This window comes from Somniosus microcephalus, chromosome 18 (genome assembly GCF_052327205.1).
Source record: "Somniosus microcephalus isolate GS21.2 chromosome 18, FLI_Smic_1.0, whole genome shotgun sequence".
Taxonomy (NCBI): Eukaryota; Metazoa; Chordata; class Chondrichthyes; order Squaliformes; family Somniosidae; genus Somniosus; species Somniosus microcephalus.
In genome coordinates, this window is record NC_141004.1 from 33,639,728 (window position 1) to 33,653,371 (window position 13,644).

At 44.4% G+C, this 13,644-nt stretch overlaps 1 protein-coding gene across 2 annotated transcripts in view; it reads right to left on the bottom strand.

Moving 5' to 3' along the window:
* Positions 1-13,644, bottom strand: part of LOC147105205 (copine-8-like) — a 776,136-nt gene that overhangs the window by 580,833 nt on the left and 181,659 nt on the right. For both annotated transcript variants that reach the window (XM_086011336.1, XM_086011335.1), the window contains exons 5-6: positions 10,527-10,566; positions 5,388-5,464 (exon numbers count right to left, since the gene is read on the bottom strand). In XM_086011336.1, the coding sequence (XP_085867462.1) occupies positions 5,388-5,464; positions 10,527-10,566 (117 nt within the window). The remainder of the gene's footprint in view (positions 1-5,387; positions 5,465-10,526; positions 10,567-13,644) is intronic.

Sequence of the window (13,644 nt, forward strand, 5' to 3'; positions counted from 1 at the left end):
TAGGGGGATAAGAAATGATTCTTTCCTCTAGTAGTAGAATCTAGAACAATCATAATTTTAAGATTCAAACTAAGCCAGCTAAAAATGAATCCCGAAAACTTTTTTACACAAAGGGATGTGAGAAAGTGCAATATCACCTCCTGAAAGGCCAGAGATGCAGTCAGATTGTGTCTTTTAAAGGAAGATACTTGGGAAGTAAGGGGGTTAAGGGATATGGAGATTAAAAAAATAAAGATGCCATGGCTAACAAAATAGTGGAACAGGCTTGATGGTCTCTGTTCTAATGAATGGGAAAAGGGCTCCTTTATATTCTAGCTTTCATTTTTTGAAATGTAGCTTCTAATCAACTCTATTTCCTAATAGGAAAGTAAAAGACCCAACAAGACCCTGTAATGTAACTGGCCAGTCCCCAAACTAATAACTCAGATGCTCAAACAGTTAAAAATCTGCCAATTTTCCCTTAAATTTTCAAAAGTGAGGTCCATTTCATATGTTCACCCCTCTTTATGTAAAATAGTTAAATCGAAACCGTCTGCACTTTCCTTCTTCTAAGCTTGAGCCTGTGTCCTCTGGTGTTAGAGTTTGTGACAATCTCAAACATATCATCAGGATTCAATTTATTTATTCCCTCCAGGACCTTGAATACCAGCTTCCCTGAGCTTTCTCTTCTCCAGAGTAAATAATCCACAGGGTTTCAACTTCTACTAGTTCAGATGCCTGAAGCTGGATATCAATTGGTTTGCCCTTTTCTACACTGCTGCCAATGCCTAGATAACCTTGCTGCAGCACAGCAACCAGAATCATACTCAATTGGGTCATTGGGATTCCTAATGCATCAGTATAAAGCTCTCCCCTTCACAAAGTTGTTGTTCTAAGGATTCTGAATGAAATTCTTAACTAAATTCCAATGTGTGTCATAATTAATGTCCTGTGGCCAATGCTCCCTCTAATTATTTTTTGTACTGAGCGGGCCACGAACTCCTTCGAGCGTGATCTTTTCGTCAATGAGCAACTTTTAAAACAACAACAACTTTTACAACAATGACAGCAACAGCAACCACTTAAAAGCATATATACAGTAATACCATATTGCCACCCCGCCGTCTCAAATCATGAGGCAATCAGACAGGGTTCTACACAAGTTTAACATAACTTCTCTGCTTTTGAATTCTATTCCTCTAGAAATGAGCCCCAGTGCTTTATTTGCACATTTATGGCTTTTTTTTAACCTGTGTTGCTACTTTTAATGATTTGTGAATCTATACCCCATGATCCTTTTGCACCTCTACCCCATTTAGACTCTTATTTTCCAAGGAGTAGGCAGCCTTCTTATTCCTCAGACCAAAATGCACCACCTCACACTTATCTATATTGAAATTCGTTTGTCATTTACAAGCCCATTCTGCAAGTTTGTTTATGATAGAATTAATTAAAAGCTTTTACTTTGTCATGTACAAATTCTATTTTTTTAAAAATTACTTGCCAGAAATGACTGGGATATAAAAGAACTGCATAATAATGCATTAACACTTCAGAAACGTCACTCAGTTACACGGTTACGCATCGACAAACAATCCAAAAGCCCAAGGTGAGCTGAAAGAGGCATATCTATTTGTGCAATTTGTATTAATTTTAAAGTTTTCAACATATTAGCCCATCTCTCAGGTCACTATAGCAATGGCTGTACAAGCAGCAGGAGCAGCGGCTTTCCTAAGGCACTGATGTGCTGTACGTCCACATACGTAATTAGAATATTAATCACCATGCAACCAGACAACCAACAAATAAATGCAGCACTTATTCACAAGTGCAGAAAAACACATACACAATTTGCGTCACCGAATTAAAAAACAAAAAGCAGGAAAAGCTATGATTTAACAGAAATAAACATTCATCTTTCTTCCTGGACAGGAGAACCAATCAGACTGACTTGGAAATATTTACTAATACGGTGACCTAAAGATGTTAATTTACGAATTTCACTTCTAATGTTTTTCTCTCAAAACATTCTCCACAGTATAAATCCCTGCTTTTATTACGAAAAATATTGAATTGTTTTAGGTACTTCCCAATTAAATAGTGGGAAACAAACTTCATTCTACTCTCAATTTTTAATCTATTTCAAACATTCATAGCAAATCAAAATTGTACATTATCAATTTAATCAAAGTATTTTCCGTGTCTTTCTCAATAAACAAATAGTAGTTTCTTCTAAAGTAGCTTCCTGCAATTTTTATACATCATTAAATAACTCATGTTTCTATTAACACTCCACTAAATGTTTAAGAGGAAATCTATATTTACATTATTCCTGGGACTTGTTAGGACTATAGAACGACAGACAAAATAGAATGGTTTGTGTTTTTCCCCTTTTTTTGGTTCTCTTCCTAAACGTCTCAATGATATTTTTAAAAAAGTAATATGTAACTCCTACAAATCCTCCCCACCCTCTCCCTCCTCAACAGCATGGTTGCATGTTTGTGTAAAGCTACTCACTTCAGTCGATCATTCAAAATCAAAAATTGAGAATTTTCAATTTTAAAATGTTTTAAGCATTTCAGAACCTCTTTAAAAGCAGTTGGACATCAAGACCTGGTTGAAACTTGATTGGATGAGGGGAACATTGATTTTTGTTTCTGTTTCTTCCAAAATCACCTGGCAAAATTTAACTTACCGTGGGACATTCAACATCACTTTCCCGTATTTTTTTCCAGCTTTAAACAATTTTCTGAATTTTTTTAAAATTCTCATTTTTGTTTCACCGGGGGCCTAAAACTTGTTTGCTTTAGCCTCCTTCCAGCGGCCATCGAACATGTGCTGCGCCTCCACCTGTGTTCTAAAGTGCGGCCGCCGCTCAATCCCCAGGAAGAGACTACACTCGTCTAGATCCTCACCCCTCTCTCTGTCCCTCTCCCTCCACCTCCCCCTCTCTCTCCATCTCCCTCTTTTTCTCCCTCTCCCTCTCACCCCAGTCTTTCTCTCTCTCTCTCTCTCTCTTTCTGTCCCTCTCCCTCCGTCTCCCCCTCTCTCTCCATCTCCCTCTTTTTCTCTCTCTCCCTCTCTCTCTCACCCCAGTCTCTCTCTCTCTCTCTCTCTCTCCCCCGTCTCCCTCTCTCTCCCCCGGCTCTCTCTCTCCCCCGTCTCACTCGCTCTCGCCCCCGTCTCTCTCGCTCTCGCCCCCGTCTCTCTCGGTCTCGCCCCCGTCTCTCTCGCTCTCTCTCCCCGTCTCTCTCGCTCTCTCTCCCCGTCTCTCTCGCTCTCTCTCCCCGTCTCTCTCGCTCTCTCTCTCTCTCTCTCTCTCTCCCTGTCTCTCTCTTTCTCTCTCTCTCCCCGTCTCTCTCTCTCTCTCTCCCCGTCTCTCTCTCTCTCTCTCCCCGTCTCTCTCTCTCTCTCCCCCGTCTCTCTCTCTCCCCCCCGTCTCTCTCTCTCTCTCCCCCGTCTCTCTCTCTCTCTCTCCCCCATCTCTCTCTCTCTCTCTCCCCCGTCTCTCTCTCCCCCTCCCCGTCTCTCTCTCTCCCCCCCGTCTCTCTCTCTCTCTCCCCCAGTCTCTCTCTCTCCCTCCCCCAGTCTCTCTCTCTCCCTCTCCCCGTCTCTCTCTCCCTCTCCCCCAGTCTCTCTCTCCCTCTCTCCCCAGTCCGTCTCTCTCTCTCTCCCGTCTCTCTCTCTCTCCCGTCTCTCTCTCTCTCCCGTCTCTCTCTCTCTCCCGTCTCTCTCTCTCTCCCGTCTCTCTCTCTCTCTCTCTCCCCAGTCTCTCTCTCTCCCCAGTCTCTCTCTCTCCCCAGTCTCTCTCCCCCCAGTCTCTCTCTCTCTCTCTCCCTCTCCCTCCCCCAGTCTCTCTCTCTCTCTCCCTCCCCCCAGTCTCTCTCTCTCTCTCCCTCCCCCCAGTCTCTCTCTCTCTCTCTCTCTCTCCCTCCCCCCAGTCTCTCTCCCCAGTCTCTCTCTCTCTCTCCAGTCTCTCTCTCTCTCTCTCCCTGTCTCTCTCTCTCCCCAGTCTCTCTCTCTCCCCAGTCTCTCTCTCTCTCTCTCTCTCCCCAGTCTCTCTCTCGCTCTCTCTCCCTCCCCCCAGTCTCTCTCTCTCTCCCTCCCCCCAGTCTCTCTCTCTCTCCCTCCCCCCAGTCTCTCTCTCTCTCCCTCCCCCAGTCTCTCTCTCTCTCTCTCTCTCTCACCCTCCCCCCAGTCTCTCTCCCCAGTCTCTCTCTCTCTCTCCCCAGTCTCTCTCTCTCTCCCCAGTCTCTCTCTCTCTCCACCAGTCTCTCACTCTCTCTCTCCGCCAGTCTCTCTCCACCGTCTTTCTCCAGTCTCTCTCTCTCTCTTCCTCTCTCTCTTCCCCCGCCTCCTCCGATTCACTCTCTCTCCCCTTTCGATCCTCGAGCTTCCCCCCACCAGATCCCGTGACCTCCGCACGAAAGCGTGGCCCAGCTGGAAACTGCACATGCGTGGCTCCGGTATGCCGTGAGCAGGCACTGAATGCTGAAAGGCGAAGAATCGGAGCACGGGGTTTCTCCTGCTGTCCCGCTGAAAGAGCAAAGTTCAAGGGAGGAAACCAAACCCCTCCCGGTGTTACACAGCAACCCATCAACCATCGGAACACACACTTCAAGAGCTGCGATTGCGATCGGCTCTGTGGTCGCAAGACTCGCAAACGAGTCTGTCTGGATTCCCAGGGCCCTTGTGCATTGAGCCCCTTCCCCGCCCCAGCTACTGTCCAGTTCTCCGAGCGGTGGCATTTCAAATCAACTGCGCGTGAGCTCGGGATCATTGCACGCGCCGACCCTAAAGGGAACAGTGCCTGTGACCCCCTCCTATTTCTCATCTACATGTTGCTCCTTGGCGACATCATCCAAAAACACAGCATCAGTTTCCACATGTACGCTGACGACACCCAGTTCTACCTCACCACCACTTCTCCCGACCCCTCCACGGTCTCTAAGTTGTCAGACTGTTTGTCCGACATCCAGTTCTGGATGAACAGAAATTTTCTACAGTTAAATATTGGGAAGACCGAAGCCATTGCTTTTGGTCCCCGCCACAAACTCTGTTCCCTAGCCACTGACTCCATCCCTCTCCCATTGTTGTTGTATTTACTAGGAACTGGAATTGGACTTCCAAACCCATTTCATGTAGCACTGTTATAGCCAGTAAATGAAAAAGGACAGTGTGCTAACCCATAGTACCACCCAATTTTCCTTTATTACTGATTTTCTGTGAATTTTTGAGTCAATTCAATACAATATCTTTGCTCTGGTCTCTCTTTTGCATTTCTGCTGCATCTGAATTCTTCTAAACTTGGCACAGGTCCTTTCAACTTTATATCAGCAAAGGCATTGGTTTTACACCAACATTTTTGAATATTAGGTAGAATTAATCTCAAACCACGTTCTACTTACGTTAATGGTTTTTCCAATCGACTTCCTGGTGAGCCCACAATCTCCCCCAGGGTGCAGAACATCTGTCCCAGAAAGTCCTATAAAAGTAAGAAATCATATTATACTTGAGTTATATATTGTACACACTCAGAATGGCTGATCAAGTGCAATCAATCATCGCTGACAGGATACAGTATTCTAAGGATGATAATTAAATGGCCCGGATAGTACCCTACCTCAGTAATGGATATAGTGCTGTATCGAGAGGTTCTACCCCTATGTTTGAAACAGATGATTGTTCTTCCTCCAACCTCCAACCTACTGGAGACTGTATTATAGCCACAATAAAGTATTCTAACAATTGAGTCAATTAGAATGCAATGATACGATTACAGCCATTAGAACACTGATTGGAATCACAGAAATCACAGAAACCCCACAGTGCAGATAGAGGCCATTTCGGCCCATCGAGCCTGCACCGACACATATCCCACCCGATCCCCGTAACCCCTACACCAACACATATCCCACCCTATCCCCGTAACCCCACGTATTTAATCCCCCTAACACTAAGGGTCAATTTATCATAGCCAATCAACCTAACCCGCACATCTTTGGACTGTGGGAGGAAACCGGAGCACCCGGAGGAAACCCACGCAAACACGGGGAGAATGTGCAAACTCCACACAGTCGCCGAGGCCGGATTCGAACCCGGGTCCCTGGCGCTGTGAGGCAACAGTGCTAACCACTATGCCACCGTGCTGCCAAAACGCAAAAAGAAATTATTTTTAAATCACCTGTACAGTGAATATCTTTTGCAGTTTTCAAAATGCATGTTTTGCTACATTACAAAATCTGTTTGTCATTTTGTATAAGTGTCCTATTCTGGATGTTATGAAACAGGATTACAGAATGAAAAGATTTTTTTTCTAAAGTTACCATTTAGAAATAGCTTGAAAAAATATTTTCTTGATTTGATGCAAAAATTGTCAAAAGGTTTCAAATCCTTGCCTTTGAATATGGACACCTATTTCAAAAATGAACTGTTGCCATCATTAATTTTTGGTTACATATTACAATACTAATTTTCTCTCCTGTGCTCCTGGGGAATAATAGATCCCGGACTAACAACAGAAAATGCTGGAAAAACTCAGCAGGCCAGGGCAGTATCCGTGGAGAGAGAAACGGAGTTAATGTTTCAGGTCGAAGACCCTTCGTCAGAACTGGAAAAAAAGCAGGAAAAGGGATAGATTTTAAAGCAAGTGGGGGCTGGGAAAAGGGGGAGGGGATGAAAGAACAAAAGGGAAGGTCAGAGATAGGATAGATTAAGAAGAGATTAAGAGACATTGAGAGACATTAAGTGATATTCAAGGAATAAAGGATGGCTCTAGATGGGGTGTGAATGGCGCTGGCAGAATGGAGGACAGCTGCCTTGTGGGAGGGAAGAAAAAAGCCCAGATGAAAGTGTGGATTAAAAAAAAGGAAAAAAAAGATAGGGGCTGAGGTTATGATCTGAAATTGTTGAACTCTATGTTGAGTCCAGAGGACTGTAGAGTGCCTAATCGGAAGATGAGGTGCTGTTCCTCGAGCTTATGCTGAGCTTCCGTGGAACAATGCAAGAGGCCGAGGACGGTGAGGTCTGAGTGGGAATGGGGCGGTGAATTAAAGTGACAGGCGACCGGAAGCTCGGGGTCCCCCTTACGGACTGAACAGAGGTGTTCCGCAAAGCGGTCACCCAATCTGTGTTTGGTCTCCCCAGTGTAGAGGAGACCACACCGTGAGCAGCGAATACAGTATACTAATGTGATAGCAAAATACTGCAGATGCTGGAAATCCAAAATAACAACAGAAAACGCTGGAAAAACTAAATTGTAGGAAGTACAAGTAAACCGCTGTTACACCCGGAAGGGGTGTTTGGGGCCCTGGACAGTGGGAAGGGGGGAGGTATAAGATCCTGGACGCAAGGCAGAGGATAAAGAAGTGGAAACCCATTCTACCTGATCACCGTCCCCTTTGTTTTGTCCAGGGATTTCCTGGAGATCCTTGGGGAGGGGGCATAACAGTAACATGCACATGAAGTGTAAGCGGTCATCCAGGGAGGGGGGCAGTGGGAAGTGGAGGAGGATATTGACCCCTACAAGTCTGCTCTATTCCTCATTGATTTGTTTTTAAACGCCTATTATTACATTAAAGATCACACTAATAAATTTGCTGCACAGAATGAAACACCACAATCGATGATTGTATATCTGCCGAGAGTGATTTTTTTTTTTTTAAAGCCTTAAAGCAAATAAAAGATAATTTAAAAAAAACTGAGCCCCCACTCATTATCCTCTGAGACATAGTACAGCACCACCTGTTGCATACACAAGAAAGACTACTTAGCAGACGAGCAAGTTGTCTGTCAATGACTAATTTTTAATGTGAAAAAGATTAGCTGGATACAGGTATAGGGGCTGAATTTTCTGCTTCTTCATAGGAACAGAAGTAGGCCATTCAGCCCCTCCAAGCTCTTCCACCACTCAATTAGAACATGGTTGATCTGTTCCTCAACTCCATTTATCTGCCTTTGATCCATATCCCTTGATACCCTTACTAATAAAAATCTGTCTATCTTAGTCTTGAAAATTTCAATTGACCCAGCATCCACAGTCTTTTACTGACTGACCTGTTTGGACACCTTTCATGCCTTTGATTGCTGTGATTATCTCTCTGCCGAGGTGTGATAAAGGGCAGTTAGAAAGATTACCTGTAATCATCTGGCAGTGTTCTCTGACTATATATGCTGTGCCTATATGCATCTCTTCACTTCACCTTGTGATCTCAAATAAAGCTGTTGGACTATAACCTGGTGTTGTGTGACTTCTCACACAGTCTTTTAGGGGGAGAGAATTTCCCATTTCCACTACCCTTTATGTGAAAAAGTATTCCTGATTTCACTCCTGAATGGCCGAGCTCTAATTATAGATTGCGTCCTCTTGTTCTGGACTCGCCCAATGGAGGGAATAGTTTCTCTTTATCCACTCTATTGAATTCTTTTATCATTTTCAACACCTCAATCAGATTATCCCTCGACCTTTTCAACTCAAAGGACTACAACCTACGTTTATGTAACCTGTCCTCATAATTTAACCCTTGAAGCCCTGGTATCATTCTGGTGAATCTGTGCTGTACCCCCTCCAAGGCCAAGATATCCTTCTTGATGTGTGGTGCTCAAAACTGAACGCAGTGCTCCAGATGGGATCTGATCAAGGCTCTGTACAACTGAAGCATGACTTGCTCCCCTTTATATTCCAGCCCAGTTGAAATAGTGGCCAACATTCCATTAATCTTTTGATTACTTTTTGTACCTGCGCAGACACCCAAATGCCTTTGCTCCTCCACACTTTCTAGTCTCTTGCCATTGAGAAAAAATTCCGATTTGTCTTTTTCAGATTCAAAGTGAACGATCTCTCACTTCCCCGTATTAAACTCCATCTGCCACAGTTTTTCCCCACTCACCTAGACTGTCTATGCCACTTTGTAACTGGCTCATTGTCACACACACCTATTAGCAGCTGATGACAGTGTGTCAGTGGAAGTAAATCACCAGTCTTTCTAAAGTAAATAAACTGCAGGCGTATCGGTTTTGGTGGCAATTGCATAAAGCCTTTTTGACCAAGGACTATGCTGTTTGCTTAGCTATCCAGTGATCTATGGAGTCAGTTCTATTCAATTTTCTCTTCCTCTCCTCCTCCCGTAGGTGCTGACATATGTGCTTTGTTGTCTCATCCAAAAGGTGTTTCATTAATCATGCATCCAAATAATGAGAATCGATAGGCTATTCAACGGTGGCAGATAACATCTTGTTTTCACTTGGTAGCACACACACTTTACAGCATGGGTCATTGGACAGCAATCTGGAACAGGCCCAGAAATTCGGGTCCCAACGCGTGAGTACGGACGGAGTACTCACGCGTGGACCCGATGGAAGTGCCGGAATCTTGCATGCACTACGCATGCGTGGGAAACCGGCACTTCCGAACCTCTGAACCAAGGGGTTCAGAGGTCGAACGCGTGCGCGTGGGAGTCTGCGTGCGCGCGTTGAACTTCCTTTTTTTTTCCAGGTTTTAACGTGCGGGTAAGTCTGTACATTTTAGAAATGTAAAACGCAGCCGTAAGGACTTCATTTTCAAAGGTAAGTGGTCAATTATTTAAAATTAAAACATTTTTTCCACAGGTTTTTTTACTTTAAAATACTTTAAAGTAAGTTAAGTTTATTTTTAGCCCCGGTTTTTTATAAAATTATTTTTTTCAAAAATTTTAATTTTTGTTTAAAAGTTATTTAATGTCATTTATAGTTTATTTACAAAGTGTGATTTAAAAAAAAAATTATTTGAAGGTACAGTTTTACAGCCTCAGCATTTATACGTTTTGACAGGTCTATCTGTCAAGACTTATGAATGGAGCATTCCCTGCTCCGATTGGCTGCCTGTTGCTCACGTGATCCCAGGGGACGCTTCGCACTAACTACGCCCCTGGGACACGCCAGCATAGCGCGCCGGCCTCTGGGACAGGCCTCGGAGAGGAATTCCACGCAGGCCAAGAGGTCAACTGCCGGCACGCTAGGTAAGTGTAGGTCGGGGGCTTGCACCCGCGGGAAGCCCCCGACCCGAATTTCTGGGCATTTGTCTCCCTAGTCTAGAGGTATTGAGGCAAATTGCAACACCCTTCCTAGGCTAACATCAACTAATTCAGTACAAACATGTTCTGTATGGATCAGTACCATGTAGGACAGCGTATTTATCCACTCAACTATCAGGCAAGCTGACTGTTATTAAAGCTCCAAGAAGTGATTGACAACTCTGGTTTGAGCCTGTTACTATAATTTGACTATCATAGGTAGAATCAGTGCCATCAGTTTTTTGTTAAGTCATAAAGACCATCTCACGAGCACAGAACCAAAAATCATTGATCACATCTCTCATGCCACTCAAAGTGTCCCTATGCCTGCCACTCACAAAAGGCTGTGACACAGACAATGCGACCATTCTCTGGAGTTGGCAAGATTCTTTGTGGGAAAGAGAAAGTGGGGATCAGGGCTAAACATTTGGAACTTAATATAAATAGAAATTAAATGATAGAAAGTCATCCAAAACTGGAAACAAAAATAGTACTTACATGTTTAGATAAATCTGAGCTTTTTGAATCAACATCATACCTAGAAAGAAACAGGAACAAAAACTATTATCATTACAGAAAACATCAATTTAGGTCTTGAATAAAAATAAATCGACAAAAATTCTGCTGTTTCTCCCGTCGAGTTTTGAGAGATCCAGGCCCATAACAGAAAATAATCAATGATTAAAAGATCAATGCAATGGGGAAAATTGCTCAACTTTACCTCCTGAGCCCATTTTTACTCATGTTTTTTCCATTCTTCTTGGGATTTTAGTTATGAACTAAAACTCACAGAATGTCGACAAAACACATTCTTAAGCATTTATACTTGAGCAACCTCACAACAAACTCATATGAACCAGTAAAATCAACTTTATGTTAAAAAAGAGGTTCATCTCATTAATATTTCAACTCCTTGATTAACTATAATGGGAATTTCTATCAAGTTTATTATAAAGAGATGTTTGTAATAGTAAGATTCCGATCTCTTTTTTTTTCTTATACCTCATTATAGTATATTTCTGTGCCAGTGGAACACTACGGGCTGGATTTTGATACTGGAGGCGTGTAGGAGGTGGGACTACAACTTTCGGGGTTGTAGTCCCACCTCCTTGGAGTTGTGGCCAACCCATGCGATTTTCACTTGATTGACCTTGTTAAGCATGCCCAGCGGGCTCAGCAGGCCAATTAAGGACCACCAGGCAACAGGGGACATCACAGATTGACATTTCATCCGTCAAGAGCTTTTGGCAGATGAAATATCAGCGTTTGACAGCTCTTTGAAGCTGTCAAACACTGACAATCTGTACACTAAGTTAATTCCTTCCTCTCAGGCTGATTTAGCGATCTCTCCAGAACAGAAAGCTGAATGCTGCAACTTTTGACAGCTCGCGGCCATTCTGCTTTCTGTGCCGGTGAGAAGAGGGACTCCCGAGACCTGAAGGAAGGAAGGCTGTAAGTAAAGGTAAGTAAAGCTTATTTACACACTCCAAACACACTTACCTCTGCACTCATGCACACATCACTCACCTGAACACCGGACATCTCAAATCCTGCAAGCCCTTCAACCCGACGGTCCGCCTCGCTAACTTAGCGTGGTTTGGAGCTGTCGGGAACCCCACATTTCAGGGATAAAAATAGAGATCAGGCTAAAAACTGCCTGTTAACAGGCAGTTAATTGGCACTAATCCCCTTCCAGCCTCGGGGAGGCAAGTCCCAGCACAGGTCAGGTATCCGCCTCCTTTGAAACTGGCATGGAGGCGGGTTGGGGGCGGGATGGATTCGTGCCCCCCGATTTCGCGATTTTAACCCCCCACACACCTCCAATCACGCCTCAACGGCCCAATGAAAATCGAGCCCTATGACTTTCCTTATGTTGGTCCCAGAATGTACTACTGATGCAGGTGACAGGACAAGCCCAGCAGTAAAAAGATTGTCTCTAACAGATGATTCATGTCAATGTTTCTTCATACTTCTGGGTGTTGGAAAGGTAGGTTGATTTACAAAAGAAATTGAAACAAAAAGACTTAGGGCTTGAATTTCCAAGCCCCGTGGAGGCAGGTTTGTAAGCGGGAGTGGTGGAAAATTGCAGAATCGGGGGGCAGGAACCCATCCCGCCCCCAACCCGCCTCCGTGCCAATGTCCCAGGAGGTGGGTATCCGACCTGTGCTGGGAGCTGCTTCCCCGAGGCGGGAAGGGGATTAGTGCCAATTAGTTTTTTGCCTAATCCCTATTTTTAGCCCTGAAGTGTGGGCTTCCAGACAGCTCCGAACCACGCCAAGTTAACGAGGTGGACCATCGGTCTGAAGGGGTTGGAGGGGTCGAGATGTCCGTTGTGCAGGTGAGTGATGGGTGCATGTGTGCAGAGGTAAGTGTGTGAGCTAAGTGTAAAGTGTTTTAATAAGTTTTACTTACCTTTACTTTCTCCTGCAGGCTTCCTTCCTTCAGTTTTTGGGAGCCCCTCAGTTCACCGGCACGGAAAGCAGAATGAGGGCTGAAATGTCAAAAGCTGCAGCATTCTGCTTTCTGGTCTGGAAAGATCTCTAAATGAGTCTGAGTAGAAGGGCTCAAGTTAGAAGACAGATTGTCAGTGTTTGACAACTTCACATAGCTGTCAAATGCTGATTTTTCATCTGTCAAAAGCTCTCGACAGATGAAATGTCAATCACTGACGTCACCAGAAACCAGGTGTCCCTTAATTGGCCTGCTGAGCCCGCTGGGCGGGCTTAAGGTCAATCAAGGGAAAATAGCATGGGTTGGCAACAAGTCGATGGAGGCGGGACTACAACCCAAAAAGTAGGAGTCCCGCCTCTGACATGAATCTTGTCATTCATGTGGAAATACTACTGGGCGGCCTGCTGGTGGCGCTGTCCAGGGAGAGTATAAATACTCGGGCATGGGCCCAGCTTGTTCAGGACATTCTTTAACAGGAACTAGTGAAGGACACAACTAGATCTCCATGTTGAAAAACAGTTGATTAAAGCCTTGTTTAATACTTAGACCAAGTGCCTAGTAGTTTTCTTACGTCAGGCTCCACCACGTCTCCATTGACAAAATCCAGCCCTTAATCTCAGGAGCAGAGAACAAGCAGGTCTCAGACTCATGGGTTCAGGTGTGGAGTAGGGCACAAGCTCCTTAAATTGTGCCGGAGGCTTGAGGTGCCCAACGCATCCCTAAGTCATCATATAGTAAATGGATTTGCAGTTTTGTGCAGCTACTCTCTCTGCTATTTTATTCCTCGGAGTATATGATAACCCATCAGCTCAAAATTTGCAGCATTTGAAAGAAACTGTTAAAACCTTTCCTCTCAGTCTGAGCATAGGCAGGGTGTCAAGATGGGTTTACCTCAGAAAAAAATATTGGTGTCAACCAAAGTTCCCTCCAATTTTTATATTAGGTGCATGGTCCCTTTAAATTTGTTGCATGGTATCTTTTCCAGCAGAACAGCTGATGAGCAACCTGCGCGGGACCTCCCGATCGGTGCATGGTCATGCGCCCACGCAGCTTAGGGGGAACGTTGGTACCAAATGTCGAGTTTTTTTTGGTGGAATGTAATCAAAAAGATAATTGAAATTGGGGAGGTTCATTATGATGCGATGCAAGTCGAAACATTGAATTA